The sequence below is a fragment of the Atractosteus spatula genome, chromosome 8 (genome assembly GCF_055471065.1).
Source record: "Atractosteus spatula isolate fAtrSpa1 chromosome 8, fAtrSpa1.hap1, whole genome shotgun sequence".
Taxonomy (NCBI): Eukaryota; Metazoa; Chordata; class Actinopteri; order Semionotiformes; family Lepisosteidae; genus Atractosteus; species Atractosteus spatula.
The window spans coordinates 33,994,495-34,013,231 of NC_142713.1; the positions used below are offsets into that span (position 1 = coordinate 33,994,495).

General features: G+C 34.0%; 1 protein-coding gene across 1 annotated transcript in view; it reads right to left on the reverse strand.

Moving 5' to 3' along the window:
* Positions 1-18,737, reverse strand: part of ano6 (anoctamin 6) — a 53,988-nt gene that overhangs the window by 12,243 nt on the left and 23,008 nt on the right. The window contains exons 3-15 of the mRNA XM_088923378.1: positions 14,141-14,269; positions 11,209-11,274; positions 9,909-10,187; positions 8,864-8,977; positions 6,921-7,036; positions 6,514-6,648; positions 6,128-6,233; positions 5,620-5,680; positions 4,656-4,801; positions 3,252-3,329; positions 2,174-2,399; positions 1,220-1,389; positions 742-839 (exon numbers count right to left, since the gene is read on the reverse strand). Coding sequence (XP_088779504.1) covers positions 742-839; positions 1,220-1,389; positions 2,174-2,399; positions 3,252-3,329; positions 4,656-4,801; positions 5,620-5,680; positions 6,128-6,233; positions 6,514-6,648; positions 6,921-7,036; positions 8,864-8,977; positions 9,909-10,187; positions 11,209-11,274; positions 14,141-14,269 — 1,724 coding nt within the window. The remainder of the gene's footprint in view (positions 1-741; positions 840-1,219; positions 1,390-2,173; positions 2,400-3,251; positions 3,330-4,655; positions 4,802-5,619; positions 5,681-6,127; positions 6,234-6,513; positions 6,649-6,920; positions 7,037-8,863; positions 8,978-9,908; positions 10,188-11,208; positions 11,275-14,140; positions 14,270-18,737) is intronic.

Below are 18,737 nucleotides of genomic sequence, written 5' to 3' on the forward strand. Positions count from 1 at the left end.
AAGAAACTTACACAAGCAGATATAATTAAAATTGACAAAAACAGGTGTGTTCAATCTGAATGGTTAACCATTTTAATTGAACACAGGTATTCCAATCAACAAACTGCAAATTTTTCACTTATTTTTTTTAGCGCTAAACTTTTAAACACATTGGTGTTGTAGAGGATGGTGTATGACTATGAATAAAAAATTATGTAAGTTTATTGAGTTCTCCAGTGGTAACACAAAAACATGTAGTAAAGTACAATGGGGGTCAATACTTTCAATACCCACTGTATGTGCAGTAACATTATTCCAAAATGTCCATGACATGCAATATTCATGTTAAAAAATTACTGCTTGTTTAGGAACTGCCTGTATTAATTCCTTGCAGACATTTATGCAAGAAACAATCTGCAACATTGCAGGGATAATCTAAATTTGCATTACATGCAAAGAGAATTTTTTACATGCTTCAAAGGATCTACTTTCTAATATACTACAAACACTGACGTGAGGGATGACAAAAGGGTTTTTTGCTAACAAAAGTGAAGAACTATACCATGGAATGATCTTAGCAAATGACTCTGTCAAGTATGACAGCATAATATGAACTGTGGACAATCAAATACAGCTGCCTGTAAACACCATCTATTAAACCAAATCCTCAAACTTGGTTTGACGGAGAGACGGATATAAATGCAGAAATTCTTACAGTGCCCTGCTTTAGTTGAAGGTACTGGGGCATATAGCTATACTTACGGAATCAGCACTTCTTGCACATTGTTCCAAATGGCTTTGCCACCCATTATGATTGTCAGCTGAGTCGTCAGCTCAAGGAGGCAGCCACCAGGATCGCACTGCATTCAGACACAGAAGGCAGATTCTAAATTAACATACTACATGCATGTGCTGTCTGAAATCCTTTACAATAGCTGTGCTGCATTACATTTTTGACCTGCTCTTTAATATTTACTGTTTCAATGGAATTCCATGCAGAATTGAAGATGCTTACAGATTTCAAGTCTGCAAATGATCTTGTATTAAAAGGTAAAACAACTTATAGTGTTTGCTTTAATGAAGAGTTTGCTTCGGGTCTTCTAATCTGCCTATTTTTCTTCTCTGGAGGGCAGTATATGTATTACATCACAAACTAAGGGGGTCTGAAACTCATCTTAGAACGCAGACTTTCCATAAGCAGGATGTCCTCATTGTCTGGCTTTTACATCTCTGAGCTCACCTCCTCATTCCTGTACTTCCCGAGCCAATACACTGGATCCCCAGGATGACCAACAAACTTGCCTTTGAAAAAGGCAATATAGAAGCAGGAGGAGTAGTAGTTGACAAATTGGAAAAGAAACATCTTCATGGTTAAACTATTCTCGTATTCGGTCCTCGTCCTGGGCAGTTCTAGAAATAGCACAATTAAAAAAAGTGATGCATCTAGTTCTCAAATAAGAACCAAAGTTGTGTTTGGTTTCATATTTATTAAAAACTACCACATCTAAATTACTAACACACCTTAAATACTACTGTATCTAAATTATGCATTTCATATCCATTCATACAGAAACTGATTTCTAATATGGTTAACTTTGCTTTCTTATAAAACAGGGGTCTCAAATTAATTTCCTGGGGGCCTTGTTTTCTTATTTTTTTCCCCAACCTGAGTGGTCAATTAAATAATTAACTTATTTTCCAAATTAGACCCATAAGATATTTTTATGATCTTTTTACAGTTGATTCACTTATGAATAACATCAGTGCCAGTTAGAAGTAGTGTATTGTATGACAATTATGTAGAATTAGACCAGCCATGTAAATGACTTAAATATAACAAAAACCATAGGCCCTCTGGGCCCTCCAGGAGTTAAGTTTGAGATTCCTGCTATAAAGTAAAAGCATTCTGAAAATATTTTTAAATTAAAAGGTTTGCTTTAAAGAGTATAACATAATTTTAAGTTTGGACTACACCAACCCAAGAAAATCTTTTTTTTTGCTTAACGTCCTACACAATTGAATTTATTCAATGAATAATTAACATTTCAATCAATTTAATACATTTCTAAGTCTGAGGGAGTGTACATTCAGAGTTGAATGTCAACAGCCAACTCAATAGGACTCAATGCAATTTTGCAATTTGCAAAACATTGTTTCAGTAAGATCAGGTTTTAGATTTTAGATTTCGTCTTACCGAAATCAGTGATCAAGATTGCCACTCTCTCATAGACAATGTTGAGGATCATGATGATGACAAAGCTAATGATAGAGGCTGTTACTGAAGTGGCCATCTGGGGAGTAACATACTCCTTGAAGGGCTCCAGTTCTTTTATTTCTCTCCTCAAGTTTGCAGAGAAAGAGAAGAACACCGCAAGACGATACACTATAATTCCAACCACTGAGGCAATAATCAATAATATCTAAAAAATACAACACAAAAAAGCAGGGAGTTAGATCTAGAAGTTTATAATATATGAGTGTGTATGTGAGCCTTTTCAACTACACAGACATTTTACTTCAAAATTCAAATTGATGACGTTATGAGCAATGCAATTACTAATATGTTCACACAGTATATTTATCCACCTTAATTTCAAAAGAACATTTGCTCCTGCTTCAGTGATTGGTTTTATTTGTGTAGATTTTAACACTGAAATATAGTCACCAGGCTGGTTCATTCTTTAACCTTTACAAAATACTTCTGTAGGTTTCATTGTCTCTACTAAGCATACAGATTTTATCTTAAGAAGTTATGTATCTCACTCTCTGTCTTCCTATGGACTACACAACTGCGGAGAGTGCAAAAGAAAGTTTTACCCGTCTTAAACACCATTTTTGGTTGTGTATTAACCTTAGGCAATGCTCAATCAAAACACAATTGTAAATTGAGTCAATTGTAAAACATTACAGTAAATATACTTTTAATAAACCAAACATGATCCTGTAATTTGATATAATATGATATACCCCAGAAATAAATAGTGGATGAAAATTTTCAATACAACTCTAATGCACGCATACAGATTTTGCAAGGTAACCTACCCATGTTACATAAAAATGGAAATGAGAGTAGGCCATTGACCCAACTACAGTAGCTTATCTGATCACTAGGAGCTAATTATAACAGAAACAAATAATTTTTTAAATAAGAAAATAAGATTATAAATAATTAAGCAAAAAAGGGATACACTTGTTATTACTATATAATGTATATTTGTACATTTTTTATTTATAATGTATTAATGAATGAATGTAAACCATGAATACTTTACCCAGAAAAAGACCGTCCCAATACCACATGTCACTCTCATGCACTTCCCACAAGTTGTATAAGGGACCATCTCTTTTACCTAAATGAAAGTTCAATCCACATTAACAAAATCCCCCCAAAACATTTGTCTTTTTATACTGTATATTATTCTCTGGGATTCTATTTCCCTTCAGAAAGAATCAAGTGCTCTTATGCCATACTGTTCATTTTACAACATCATCTTGGAGAGTTCACAGTAAAACCCTGGAAGAACCAATAATTAATCATTTTTTAAAATCAGAATAATTCCAATAATTTAATAAATTCAGTTGAATAAAATCAATTCTTTTCAGATTTACTTCAGCATATATTCAACTGAATTCCTCATCAGCTTTTGCCTAAATGGAATTTTAAATGTTAATGAAAAAAGAATAAAAGTAGATAGAGAATGTTGTGTAGTTTAGGGGTTTTGGAGATATTTACCTTTCTTCTTTGAAGTGACTGTAAAGCAGACTTGTTTGATTGGTACACAATAGGTTTAGCCACAGAGCAATAACAAGCTGTATAAGTTCATTTATTTCTGCTTTTGTATCACTGATAACTAGCAATATAATACACATATTTAGAGTTTATTTTTGTCACACTCAACCTTGTCAGATTTGGGTTCCCAATTAAAAAAAAACCAAAGCTCTTCTAATTATGAAAGAATGCAAGCAACTTTGCACTTATCATCACAGGCTCTGGGTGTTAACATTATCCGTAAACACCTCTTAAAGCACTAGAAATACTAAGCCCAGATCCTATTTAAAAACCGGTATTTCAGTTTACCTAGAAATATACATATACAAACATGATTGTTCATTTATTTTCATCAGCTTTTGACTAAGATGTTCTGACAATATTCTTTTCATCAGAACAGAAATGTATGTGGTATACAATAATCACATATACAGTATGACATTTTAAATTATGTTGCTTAATGATTTCATTTTTTTAAACTGGGATCTAAAGCTAATTGCATTTTAAAGGGAAGCAACCTGAAAACATTAAGATTAATTTCATGAGTGAGATATTAAACATGGATGCGAGTTTCAAAAATTTCATACATTTCCACAACATTCTAAAAAATAAGAATTAATATGAAATACACTAAATGAATATTTTTAAAATTAAGAAAGCAGAGTTTGAGACTAAAAAAGGTGGGAATGTTAAAAATATATTTTGAAACAACTTCATTAATATCCGAGAGGACTAATAACTAATGGTCATTTTCTGTCAGAACCCTTGTGGTCGCGGTGAACACAGATAACACCCACGTACAGTATATTACAAAGTGTTTCTGCACAGGGATATGCAGAGGCATGTCTGCCATTGGCTCTGTATTTACGATCATAAACTCAAGGCAAGTCAGACAATCTCTCCTCACCTTCGTGATGGGATTGAGTCTTTCATGAACACACTTTGCTTCATACTCAGGCCGAGGGTGCTCTTCCTGCTCCAGGAACTCCGTTGTGTCCCATTCATACTCCAGTTCTGCCTGGTATCGCTTCCAGAACTCCAGGAAAAGTGTAACTGGATGAAAAAAGTGCATATTATTTTCAAAGAGAGAAAACACTCGCACTTCAAAATATAAGTAAACTCTTTCTAATCCCAAACTCTTCATCTTGGCATTTATCCTTCTCTTAAACAGGAAGAATTCAGATAGCAAGAAGTGATCTAATTAATATCACCATGACACCTAGCAGGAAATGCACAGACACCTTGTGGCAGATTGACTGGTAGACTGCATTAATTGTCACTGTCACTGACTATCATTAATTGTCACCAGAAACTGATCTGATCTGACCTCCTATGATTGACTGATGCCTCTTGGCAGTCAGTTTACATGTGTTCCTCACCTGTTTTGCCTTGCACTTCAAATTAATGCGTGAATTTCATAATCCTCCAGAATGTGCTTCCTCCCACTTTTGCCCTTTGAAGAGGTCTTTGCCTCAAAGTGTCTGCTGACATCACCTTAAACACTGTTACTTGTGAAACATCAACACATTGAGCTGTCTTGTTTACTAAAGTTCCTACAACCAGGCCTGTCCAACATTTTTTTTTAATGAACCTAAGCATGCTGGGAAATTATCTGTTTAAATAACATGAGCCATTTCTATGTCAAAGCCCTTTTTTTCAATATATTTGGTGTCCCTCAACTACCTATATATTCCTTTAACAGTGTTCTAACTGTGGATTAGCCCTATCACAATATGATTCTCGCAACATGGTTTGCTTTTATGAATTTTCATTTCTTAACAAAACTAAATCGCTGAAAATCTTTAAAATAGTACAAAAATGAAAACAAAAACCAACAACCACCAAGTACTTTAGTTAATAATGAAACTCACCCCAAACTGCCATGAATATTGCAAACACTAATGTCCCAAAGTTATCAAATATGCAGAGTTTCTGAAACAAAGAATTTACATTTAGTTTGCATTTATAGACTATTCAGTTATACATATATAAACTTAAAGGTTCATCCTTTGTATAGATTTGACCACCTGACTTTCATTGTTCCACATTAATAACATTATCTGAACTCCTATAGGTTCTAAAACCTTGTATTTTCAATACAAGTGGCAGATGTCGTAACTACAATATTATACCATTAGCTCCAAGACAATGAAAATAGGACTATATCCATCAGCAACATAATCCATATCTCACAGTTGGGTTTCAGATAGGTGTTATTTTTTCTAGAATAAAGTAATATTTGACTAATATCTTTTTATTTGACAAATTTGTACAAAAAACAGTATACCCTTTGTAAACATTTTGGAAATTTAACAAAAGGCAAATTAAATGCAATAAATATACTTAATTAGAATCAACAAGGATTTATTTAACACCTACCTTAGAGGACTCGCACGTGCTGTTCAGCCTCCAGTATGCACACTCTCTGTCACACTGTGGACACATTACAATATTGCCTCCTATCTGGGGATCACACACCTCCTGGCTTTGAAAATGAAATGCAATAACCATTTAATGCAAATCATTGCTTACAGCTTTTAGTCTTCACATGCTTAATGGCAAGCAGAACACAGACATTTTCTGTACATAGGATGTGTAACAGAGCACAGGGGTCTGAGGTATAGCTACAGGGGTAGAAAACTATAAACTTTTGTAGGGACCTCCAGAGATCGAGTGAGGAATAAGGAAATCTGCAATGCATGTTGAAAACTGACTAAAAATATTCAGGAAGAACAACAAAGTGCTGAACAGCTTTCTTTCCATACCTCCAGGTGCTCACTTCTTTGGTTTGGTATCCATAAATAAAGCAGCCCAGTCCCACTACTGCAGCAAAGGCCAGCATTTTTGTGTAGAAGCCAAGCCAGGCAAAATAGATGCCGATCTTCTCTCCATAATACTTTCTGTGAACAAACATAACTGTTGTATTTGCAATACTGTCGTAGAACTATTCTAAACCTTTTAAAAAGTCAAATACACAGCAATCTTACTGTATTTCATGGTATGCAGATAATACAAAACATTAAATTCAACAACTCTTACAGAGTTAGAGTTCTTCCTTGAACTCTTACATTTAGTACTAGAAATTAGCAATTTTAATGGTTATAAAACAGTAGACAATATTATTTTGTACAGTGTTGACAAAAAATGAAATCAGTTATTGGATACGTATTACCTTATTAGATCCAAAGGCTGCATTTTATAGAAACTCTTAGGGTGTGCCCACTCTTTATATAAGAGGTACCTTTCATTGGGACAATTTCTGTCTTCTGATTTCACATTGAATCTGCACTGTAAAGGATATAAAGAAAGCAATCAAACTCAATACCTTAGAAGAGGGGCTGCCAATGACACTGCATTTATGCATAACAAACCATTATTACTCATATACATTTTCTTAAAAACTGTCCAGTAATAAAGCACATAAAATTCTTTCTGATCACATCCACACAATCATTAATAGGGTGATAGCTCCTATCAGATTATTAACCAGCTGTCCAGGGAGATGTACTGCAATACCAGTTAGTATATACATTGAGTCATATTGAGAGATAGAGAATAGGTAGTTAGTAGTTCAAAACTTGTGTGAAAGATATAAATGAGTCAGTGCTACATGGATAAATTAATCCCAGTTGAAAACTTATATGTGAAAACAAAATCACAAAAACCCTAAATTTATAACACCCTGCTGTGGATCTTTAATTTAAATTGTTTCTCCTTCAGACTGGATATCTGCTTTATGTAAAACTATTTCTGGTTTGGACCACATTGCTCCTTAGGAGTAAAAAAAATACTTGGGGACAAATTCCTCCTTGGTCTCTACAGTTGTTCAGAAACAGTTACCAGGAGCACATTTGACATGAATTAAGTACAAACGTGGAACTAGAAAGGTTCAAATAGCAAGCAATAAAAACAATAAACCAACTCCTTCATCTACTAGCTTCTTCCTATCTGTGCAACACCAGTCTGCATCCCACTAGTCACCAGTGAATGGGCTCTGAACCAATTAAGTCATCCACACAATTGGTTTATATACATAAGAAATTAATGTTTTTAAGCAGTAGATCAAGATATTTAAAAGAGAAAATGTTACTACTAGTTTTAATTTTTATTGGACTAGAAATTACAAGACTTTTTTAATTTTTTAGGAACGCTGGAGGATAAAACATAGTAAAAATATTTGTATGCCTTTTTAAACTGTTATGAACATGACTTGAGCCATGTGAATAAATACATAAATAAATCCTTATACTTATATAGCACTAAGAAAACTAGATTTTTTTTTATTCACGAGTGTATTTTAAGATTTTTAAGAGAAACCCAGCCAATCATACTTTTGCAAGAATGCAAGATAAATAGAAGTTTGAAGATGTTTGCCTTGTTATTCTGACAATACAATTACTTATCATTCAAATGTGTTGTTATAAAGTGAAATGAAACACCTATTGAAAGGATACATATACTATGGTGAACTTCACAAAAAATCTGCTCTTAGAATTAGTAACAAATCAAAACTTAACTATGTATTTTATGCTTTTACAGAAATGACACAAAATATACCGTACTGAATCATTAAAAACAGAAATGACAGGCTGTTCATTTTGAGTGTATGCTTACAATTAGGTTAGAGAATAATGGTGATGGTTAAATTGCAGCAATGGATAGATTAGCCTAGTAAGAATTTCTAATCCATTGCAATGGGCTGTTATTCTTTGATAGCTTTCTTTAAACCTTTTTAGATCAGTTTTAATAAGGTTAGTACAATGAACATTCAGAGTACATCAGAAATATGTTTAATAATACATTTAAATGTAATAGACACTTAATATATGTATTAATTGTGAACATATAGAGCATTATTTATAATTTGATAACATTAAAGGAAAAAAAGGTAAATTATTTCATTTTATCATTATGTAATAAACCAATTTATTCTCATGAAGAGACAGCTTCAAATACAGTCAGTAAAATCTGCTTTCCTTTTAAACAGACAACCCTGATGATATATATTATTTTGTATATGCGATGTATGACTTAATGAATTAGAGAAAACGACCTTAGGATATGTTTCCTTATCATGGCTGCAATGCAGAATTTAAGTCAAAGTGGTAAACTTACATCATGCAGTGGATAAGCAGCCTTGTACACAACACTATCCAGCAGTTTAGTGATGCCAAATTTCTTGATTTTGCCCCTCACCTCATAAAGGGCACGGCTGAGGATATAGTATACCTACAGTAGGAAAAAACACAGGTGGCATTAAAGATTTCCAGTTCCTTCTAAGGATAAATTTTATCCATTTCCAGCATCAGGTATTATTTATCCATCGGAATGTTTGACAGAGAAGACAATAATATGATAGGGGATGCATCATTGGCAAATAAATGAAATACCTTGTGTATAACAATTATGTAGAAAATATAAATGTTACAAATTGCCATGCAATGAAACATCAATTTCTGATGGTATACTTGAGAACACAGAGTTGCTATTATTAATAGGTCATTAAGATATTGTTGAGCAGAGAGAGAATCCCTGTATCATTCTCAATTTCCTTATTACCCAGAAAGATAAAGATATCCAGAAAGAATTAAAATAGGGACATTTACATTTCAGGACAAGGAACAAATGTGTGGGTACAAAAGTGTAATTAGAAATTGTCATTAGAAAAAACTGACTCAATTCTTCAGCCTAGCAAAAAAAGCTTTGAAATTATCCTGTAAGCTGTTGTAAACATAAGGACTCTAAGGACATATTTATCTTAAAAACCCCCAAACTAAATAAAAAAGTCAAATGGAAGTGTGTATGTGTACATTGCAAATAAACTCTAATATGCAATTGTAAAATTATTGATACAGCCGAGGCCATCTCCAACAGCTAAAATGTAAACAAAGAAAAACACTTGCTTTCACAAGTGATAGTATGACTTCACAAGAGGAGTAAAATGTAAAATGTGAATTTAGGAAAAGATTTTCTTAAGTGAGAGCAGTCACTTATAAAAGCATGGACAAACCAAATTATAACCTGTATCTAGTCAATGAAACTCAGAAGCACTTCATGATCAAAAAACAACACTTGGCTAAATAAGCTACCATAAGCCACGTTATACCCCTTCTATTTCACAGAAGAGCAATGTGATCAGAAAAGTGTTTACTGTACTTACCATTCTACTTCTCATGGATGGGGTAAAGAATGTGTCCTGATCCTTAATGCAGAAGTACTCTAACCTGTCCTTCTCAAAAGGGGCAGTAAAGTACTCAATTTCTGGTGCGATCAGCTCCTTGCTGGGATAAAAGTATTTCGTAAAGCAATTGAAGGGCGAATCCTTAGACTTCATATCATTGGGCTGAATGGGCAGTTTGATGTGTAGCACCTCTGCATATGTGCACAGGACCTCCCAGGGGGCGTGGACTTTCACAAAAATAACCTTTTCATCCACAACCTTGGAGAAAGGAAAAAGCAACACCAAAGTGATGAACCATATTTCAGTCAACGGATTCCTGGAATCAGTGCAGGTATTGAAAATAGAATTAGGGAAAAATAGAAGAAAAGCACCCATTTAAAGTCTGTGCAGGTGATAAGAACATAGGAACACCTATAAGAATTTTGTTCTTCCTGCCAATCCAGCTCTACACGGTGCCACACCTGGTGCTGGATACTGTGACTGAATAAGTAAGAAATTAGAGGTAATAAGTGAGTCAGACCAATATTCTTCAAGTCAGAGCAATTAATTTTGGAATTAAAGAGTACATTATTTACTATTTAAAAGTAAATTAAAGTAAAATTACACAGCATATACTGCCATTTCAAAATGCATTACCCTACATATGTTCCCACTTATTGAACACCTGTGACTAGCTAATTTTTTCAATAGATAAAATTTTTGATGTCCTTTTGAATTTAACAATATTCCTCTAATGCAAACATGTTCTTATGACTGTCGGTCATTTTCAGTGCAGTTATTTGGTAACAACAGTACATCACTCATATGAATAACAAAGGGGCATGGTTTCAACAAAAAGGAGAACTGGAGAATTTTTATAAAGTACTTTGTTAAAGTTTAGCTGTAAGAGGTATCAATTAAGAAATGAAAATGTTTTCTATTATTATTTTACCAGGTTTAGTCCTGATTTATGGGCTTCTTCAAAAACCATGTTGGCTTCAGACTGGAACCATATAGAAAAACAATGATTTTTAACTAGTCACAGGTAAATTGAAAAAGTAATTGGTCACAGGAGTTTGATAAATGGGAGTTTATGTAGACTTTGAATTCCAGTAAGATTAGGATGTAGAACAAGATGTAGCTATCAAGTGTCCATTCGGCCCATCTAGCTCATTTGGTAAAGCTAATAAGACTAAATGAACTTCATACACCCCCAAAACACATACATTTTTAAACATGCTATGTTTTACTCTCAAAAGAATAGGGTAGGGAGATATGAAAAAGTCTATAAAAGACTTACAGAGTGTGTTGCTTCAAGTTCTAATCCCATCTTCATCAAGCTTGCTTCAAAATACTCCCTCCTTCGCTGTTGAAATTTAAATAAAAGCAACAAATCAACTTCTATTTTACTACAGTTAATTAAGATATGCTGTAAATTCATCCAGTAAATCTAAATTTTTCATTTGTATTGATTTTTGATACCTTCCTTATCCAAGATAAACAAGTATCATAAATGCTTCAAAAATACTCTGGTCCTAATAAATCTATATCTTAAAATTAAATACTACATTCTGAAAAAAATCAGACTGACAAATGATACTATTATAATGTGTTTGTTACATTTAATTGATAATGCATATCTGTTGTACATTAAGGAACAAACATTGTAAAGGCCCATTCTATGCTCTCAGGCTTTTCCTTCAAAGAAATGTTAAAGAAATTGATATGAACAGAGTACATCCTAACAGTCTGAAAGCAACACACCTTTTGAGTGAAAAGCATTTGCTTTAAAGTACACAAAGGACTAAATATTAATTGATGACTATCAATGATAACAGAAAAATATTACAAAGTGGCTAACATACTAAAAAATATAAATAAATTGTATAAATAATTAACTCAACTTTAAGTCACAGGTGCACACATTTAATTTAGAATCAACAGTTAAGCAAATCTTATGCAAAACTGTCTTATTCTTGCCATTTGTTTATTTTTGCTGCCATTGCATGATAAATTACTGCCAGAGGCAACAGGAGGTTTAAGCTGGTTTTCTTTGATTTACACAGCTGCATACGGTAGTAAGGGGAAGAAACTAGGAGATACCATCAAACAAAGTGTGTAATGTAGAACATGCATACACATATTGACAAGTGGCACAGTGGTGCAGTGGTTAGTGCCACTGCCTCTCAGGTCCATGGTCCTGGGGTCAATTCTGGCCTTTGGGTGTCTGAGTGAGGTTTGCACACGCCCCCCACATTCACATGGGTTTTTGCTGGGTGTCCTGGTTTCCTTCCGCATCTAGTTTTGATTTTAAAGTGCTTCTTTCTCCATTTCCCTGTATAAAGTCCCATTCAGAATGAGGCTACGTTCTCTCGGTTTTGTCTTGTGCCATGTGCTACCAGGATAGGCTCTGACTTCCCTTCACCATTATAAATAGCATTCTGATAATGGCTGGATATATTGTCCAAATGGGCTGACTGATCAATTAAAAAAATGTCAAGGTTGAATCTTTAATATACATGTATATGTACAATATGTATATGAAATGTTTAACCTAGTTTCACAAGTGAAACAATCAATTACCACATTATAATTGAGTATAATTACTGGGCCCATACCATAACCTCGAAAACAAAGAACTAGGTATAATTTATGTTGTGCAGTATGGAGTAAGAGTTCAATACAGCAGTAGCTGACCCTTAACTCCAAACCCATGAGGCTGGTGGTTGCCAGAAACAACAACAAGCAGACAATCCACAGTGATGCTGTGCATAATAATACAGCTGAATTGTGCTGCTAAGATCTGGAGGGAGTGGAACTTAGCTGGTGAAAACTGCTTGCTTCACAGCCAAAAGCAGTCATGCTGGGAGTGGCCAAGAAACAGTTCTTATTGCAATTTCATGGAAGCCACAACCCTTCAACATTTCTACTACTCAGTACTGCACTCAGGACCTCTGTTTCTTGGGACAGTGTCTCTTCATATTGATCAGCAGCTCAAAACAATTCTACTTCAAAGAGAAATATATCAACAGTAAAGCTTTCTGTAAATGTGTAAGACTTTCTATATTTGAATATTCAGGTTTTTAATCTTTTTGCCTTAAATGTTTAAAATAAAATGCACAACATTCATGCACTGGAGAATTAAATATTGTACCATTTCACATATATTAAAATATTTCACTTTGGTTCCAGGTTTTTAAAGTTGATTGAGTTGAAAAATAGTAAAAACTAGGTTCCTCAATTATGTTTTATCTGCAAACCCTGCTGTAGTTTGCTCTTTGTGGCATACACAAACCCAATGGAAAACAGGTAAAAAGCATATATACTGTATATAGAAGCATATACAATTTCTTCACTATAAAAAATGACAGCTACAACTTTGATTATGGTCTTAAACTCATCACTTCGTGATCCATATAGATCTGTATGTCTAGGCAAAACTCATCACTACAACTGGAATAATTTTATAGGACAAGCATGGAACACACTACTCTTCAGTCTCGTGTTCTGTTCCTCCAGATTCTTCAATTACTTAATCTACTACATGGGTTATTTAGAAAAACACAGAACATACTTAAAAAGGTTATTTTCCAGTTATGGTATTACACATTGAATAAATTTGAAATAGCCATTTGAAATAGTTCAATGTGAAATTTTTAAGCAAGTCTAGACAAGCTGCTAATCAGATGAAGAATTTATAATGTAAGAAAGAAAACATGTAACTGTGTGCAGGTATAATCTAACTGGATGAGTACTTTCACCTCTCCAGCCTCTCTGATTTTTAAACTACGTCACATGAAATGCAAAGGTACACAGCTGAAACAGGAACTACAAGACTATACAAATTATACAAAATGATCGCAAGACTAAAGTAAACAATACTGTAGTTAGTTGATGAAATTAAAAAATATTTTTGTATAAAATAGCTTAAATCTTGCCTTGTCTAAAGTGCATTTAACATGAACAGATTTGTAAAATATTGCACATTCCTGAAGAAATTTCAGGCAAAAGACAAGTTATCAAGAAATGTTCTGAAATGGATTTTCAAGCCAGGTGCACTGAAAAGTCTACTTCAATAGAGAACACAGTTTTTTTATAGTGTGCCCAAAAGTATTAAGTGGTTTTATAGCTTAATAATGTTGATAAAGAACATTATGATTTTCTATTAAGAGAAGCGGTGCTTTAATAACTATATTTTAATTTTGTCATATCAGAGCTTCAAGCCTGCTTACCTTTCGTCTCTGATACATGTGCCGTTTATCATATTCCTTCTTGTCCTCATCTTCATAGACCAACACAAAATCAATTCTTCGTGTTCCATCATTAAAGAAAAGTGAGTCTGGCTTGTTGTTGAACTCCACCTGTGGGCAAGTCCAAGGAATATCTGGCAAATCTGCATCATGTTCAGACTCATGTTCTTCTTTCATAATAACATACATGTTTGTTAAGTAGTGAGAAGCAGCTCAGGACTGCCAGCAAATTAAGAAAGGACTGCACTCTGGTCAAGCAGAAACAACCCAGATACTGCAAGTTCTGTGAGAACAGGATCTGAAATAAGGGAGTCACCTGCATTAGGAAAATAAAAAGGGAAGATCTAAATATGAAGTTCCACCCCTTCTTCGGTTCACCTGCAACTGGTCTATAATACCACACCTCTTGCAATGAAAGCAAACTGCAGAGCACTTAACTGCTTTACTCACATGACCTGAAATGTCCCAATTTCAGATTTTTTTCAACAACATGATCTTGGAATTACACAAACACAATATGCTCAACAAAGGCATCTTGTACATGGACACCACACTGGAGAGTTTGTCCTTCACATTTTAAATTGAAACAGAGGTGAGACAATTGCTGTCAACTGCTGCTCATTAATTAATGCATTATTTTCTAAAAGGGCTCTAATTCAATTAAGAAACCATTCTTTCACATTGGGCTTGTAAACTTATCTGGATGGAAAAACTTTAATGTGGTGTTGAACTACTATGGTTGTCATTTTGTAGTGCCAGGTACTTATACTGTGGGTCACAGATACCTTTACAGGCACAAATTTCTAAAATGCAAGACAGAAAAAGACCATAGCAGCAAATATGTCATTTTCATGAAATATAAATTAAGATACTGATAAAAAAACTTCTCTTTCAAAATGCCTTTCTGCAGATGAAAACTATGCACACTGGTTTGGCAAACTGCATGAAGATATCTTTAAAAATGCCCAAACAGGGATATTAATTCATATTTGCATAATAAGGCAGTGTCCTTATTCCTCTGTGGAAGAGGACTGGAAGGTGCAATGACAATAGGGCCACCACTAGAGGCTGTCACGGGGTCATCCTCAACAACTTGTATGGCACTTACGTGTAGGAAATAAGTCACTAAAATTAACTGAATGTGTTCAGTCACCATGTCTGAATGTTCACATGGTGGGCTCTGCAGAAAAGAGTTCTGAGTTTTGATAGTGTTTAGAGTTAATTGCCTGTTGGTAGACCTATTAGCAGTGAAGACATGAGAAAGGTTACAAATGTGAGGGAGGAGATAGCCCATTATTAGTTAGTTTTGATCTACAAAACAACATCTAGTTATTTCTTGAATCAAGCCAGTGTATCAACTTCAACAACATGGCTGGGCAGCTTGTTAAATGCTTCCAAAACTGTACTCAATATTCTAAATGAGGCCTTACTGGTGCATTATACAATTTAAACATGTCTTGTTTTAAATAATGTTTTTATCTATATATCCTAACATTGTTTTACATTTCTATTTGCTTCCTCACATTGTCTAGAAGATGTAAATGATGTGTCAACAAACACCTTTTTCATAAGTAGACTTTTCCGTCTCAGTATTATTCATTTTATATTTTAGTGTATAGATACTAAGTTTAGAGTTGTTTTTTTTATTTTATTATTTTTGAAGTATCTTTTACTTTATTTGCATTTCAAACTTTTAATGGAGCCAGGAAATACCCAGTCATTCATTTCCATTTTAAGTTTAGAATTTTTTTCATGTGTGAAAGTCTATGACTTACCATCTTGGAGTGAGGATTTCACAGTAACAATAATGCAAAGACAAACTGACAATCAAAGTCAGTTAGGCAGCCCTATCCACACATTTTTCTACTATACTTCATCCAAATGCAGCAATGATGTACTGCACCACAGAAAACCATTAACCTTTTGAAGGCTATTATGCATTCTTTAGGACTTAATTCTTCATTCTTTCTCTGTCTTTTTGGTACAGGAGAAAAGGTGTCTCCTTAAGTAGCCCCTTCATAACAGAGTTATTAAATGCTGCTTAGGGCTTTATCAAGGAAAGATAAAAAAAAGTGAGCACCTCTGATGCCCCTGATAAAGTGAAACAATGGAAATGATGTTATTTTCAAATACAATAGTGTTCAAATACAAACATCCAGATATTTAATCATTCTTTATTAATCTTGAAATGGAAAGTATATTAATGAATCTTATGTACCTCATTTTCATAATGCAGTATTTGATGCATAATCTAATTTCTTTACTGTGAAAGGCTAATCAAACACCAAAAGTAACAAGTAAACCTTTACCTACAAAACCCTTTGCAATGCTATATTTTAGTTAGGTGGAGGTGAATTTTACAATCCTGTGATAAATACTGGGTTACTGCAATAGTTTGGGTTAAAAGAAATGCTAATCTTTTACTCAAGCAACCTGAATATGGTATAAATACAATTTACTCTTGCAAAACCTAAGCTAATGTTGCTCAGTTTAGAAGAAAAAAAACAAGACTATAATACAAGGATAACAATGGTTATTTGACCAACATGGCTTTTCAAAGAGCTGCGTTGTTATAGCAGGTTTATGCATCAATGATAATTTATGTATTTATTTATTATTATCATTCTCAGTAGTTTTCTTGTGCATGGAAGCAAACACTGGGTATACTGTAGCAAGTCATCAAAGAGGAGAAGGCAGGGAACTTTCTTTGTTAAAGCCTGAGGTAATATCACCTTTCAGGACACTATATAAGCTGTCAAAATGTGTTCTTCAAATGCTATTAAAGATCTTTTAACACATTATTTTATGTGTTGGAGAAGCATCAGTAAGAATATTTTCTTTTCACTACTGAAAAAATAACACATAGTATTTAGTACATGTATTGTTAGATATTAGGAGAGTTAATACTAAAAAGATAGTTGATAAGACAAAAGCACAGAAAAACTTTGATATGGTCTCACATAAAATGATCATTATCAGGTTAAAAGCCAATTGAATCCCAGGTAATATATGCACTTGGATCTAGAACTGGTTAACTAGCCAATTGATCTAGATTGTTCTTCAAACAACGATATATCTTTAGCTCAGTGAAAAATCAGAGAAGCAGAAGTGATTTTTGAAACTCCTTGTATCAATACAATTATACAGTAACCTGCCAAACAGAGTGTTTTTTACCAGAAAAGGTGAAGAACTTTAAAGAACTTAAAGTAACTTACGGGCCTGCTCTGTAGTTTAGTACATACAATATTGAGCCTAAGCTGCTAGGACTGCTTTTATTATTTACATCTTGCAGATTCCATTATATCTGCAGTAGACAAACGGCCATTACTGAATGTCACTATGTGTTCTTATATGTAGCATGGCCTTTCACATGCTAGCTGGTTTAGGAAAGTAATATGTTGTACAGAGTAGAATCAAAACGCTTCATATAGCTGTAGTAATAGGGTGCCTCCTCACGTAGCTTGACTAAGTGATGCTCAAGGAGCTTGATTGACCAGCAAGAGATTGTTCCTGTTACCTAAACAATCTCTCAGTCACCTGCCAGGGAGCCACCTCTAGCCTCTTAGGGACTGTGAAGAACCTGCTGCTAGGCAGCTTGACTTCAGACTTTAAGTAAGCATCATGGTAGTAAATGTGACGGGTCTGGTTTTGCTGTTAATACGTTTGAGTCTGTGTACTCATTTCGGTTCACCAATGATTTAATGGCACAGAACCATCCACTTGAGACAGAACTCTGTTAATGAAAACATGTTTTGCATCTGTTATATATTTTATATTTATTACACCCATGATTCTTATCAGGCTTACTGATGCTAAATAGGTTTTCTCAGTCTGAATATTACTGAAACAGCAAATATCTCTCTTTGTCTCTATCTTTCTAATTCAACATATTGTTATTGATTCTGAAACAAAACTGACATTTTAAAATTTAGATTTAATGCCAAGGAGGAACAGGTTAGACTATTTGTATATGCAGAGCACTGTCACATTTTAAGTAGCATATGAGGATGTAAACGTGACAATGATTTGATGATCTAGTGACAGAATGTCAAGACTAACACTAGATTAACACTAGATGATCAAAAAAGGACTTTAAAATATGAGTGCTGGATGGCCGGTACTTTAGACCGAAAGATTGTTATGCTTCTACAACACATGGAGTACAAAACTGAAATCTGAGAACTGTACCTGCTCTGTTTTCACTCCTAGAGAGTGCTGGGAATTGTCAGACAGTGAAAAGAAAACATTTTTTAACCAACAACAGAACAATGGGGCTAAAAACAAATCCTGAATTAATGGCGGTTCCATTGGTATTTAACAATCAGAAATAACATCAATAAAGACAAAAAATATGGAACAGCAGACACACTAGTCTGTTACTGTTCCTTATTTGGCAGGGTTAGTCTTTTAATACAATTTTGATTCCAGAATTTGTTTATGGATTTTTGCAATTTGTTGTTCCAGAAAATGAGAACAAATCTAAGAGGTTTTATATAAAGACACAGTTAAGAGAAAGGGTTTGTTTCTAAGGGCAGCATTTTGTTTATGAAATAATTTGTGTGGCGAATAAGCACCGTAA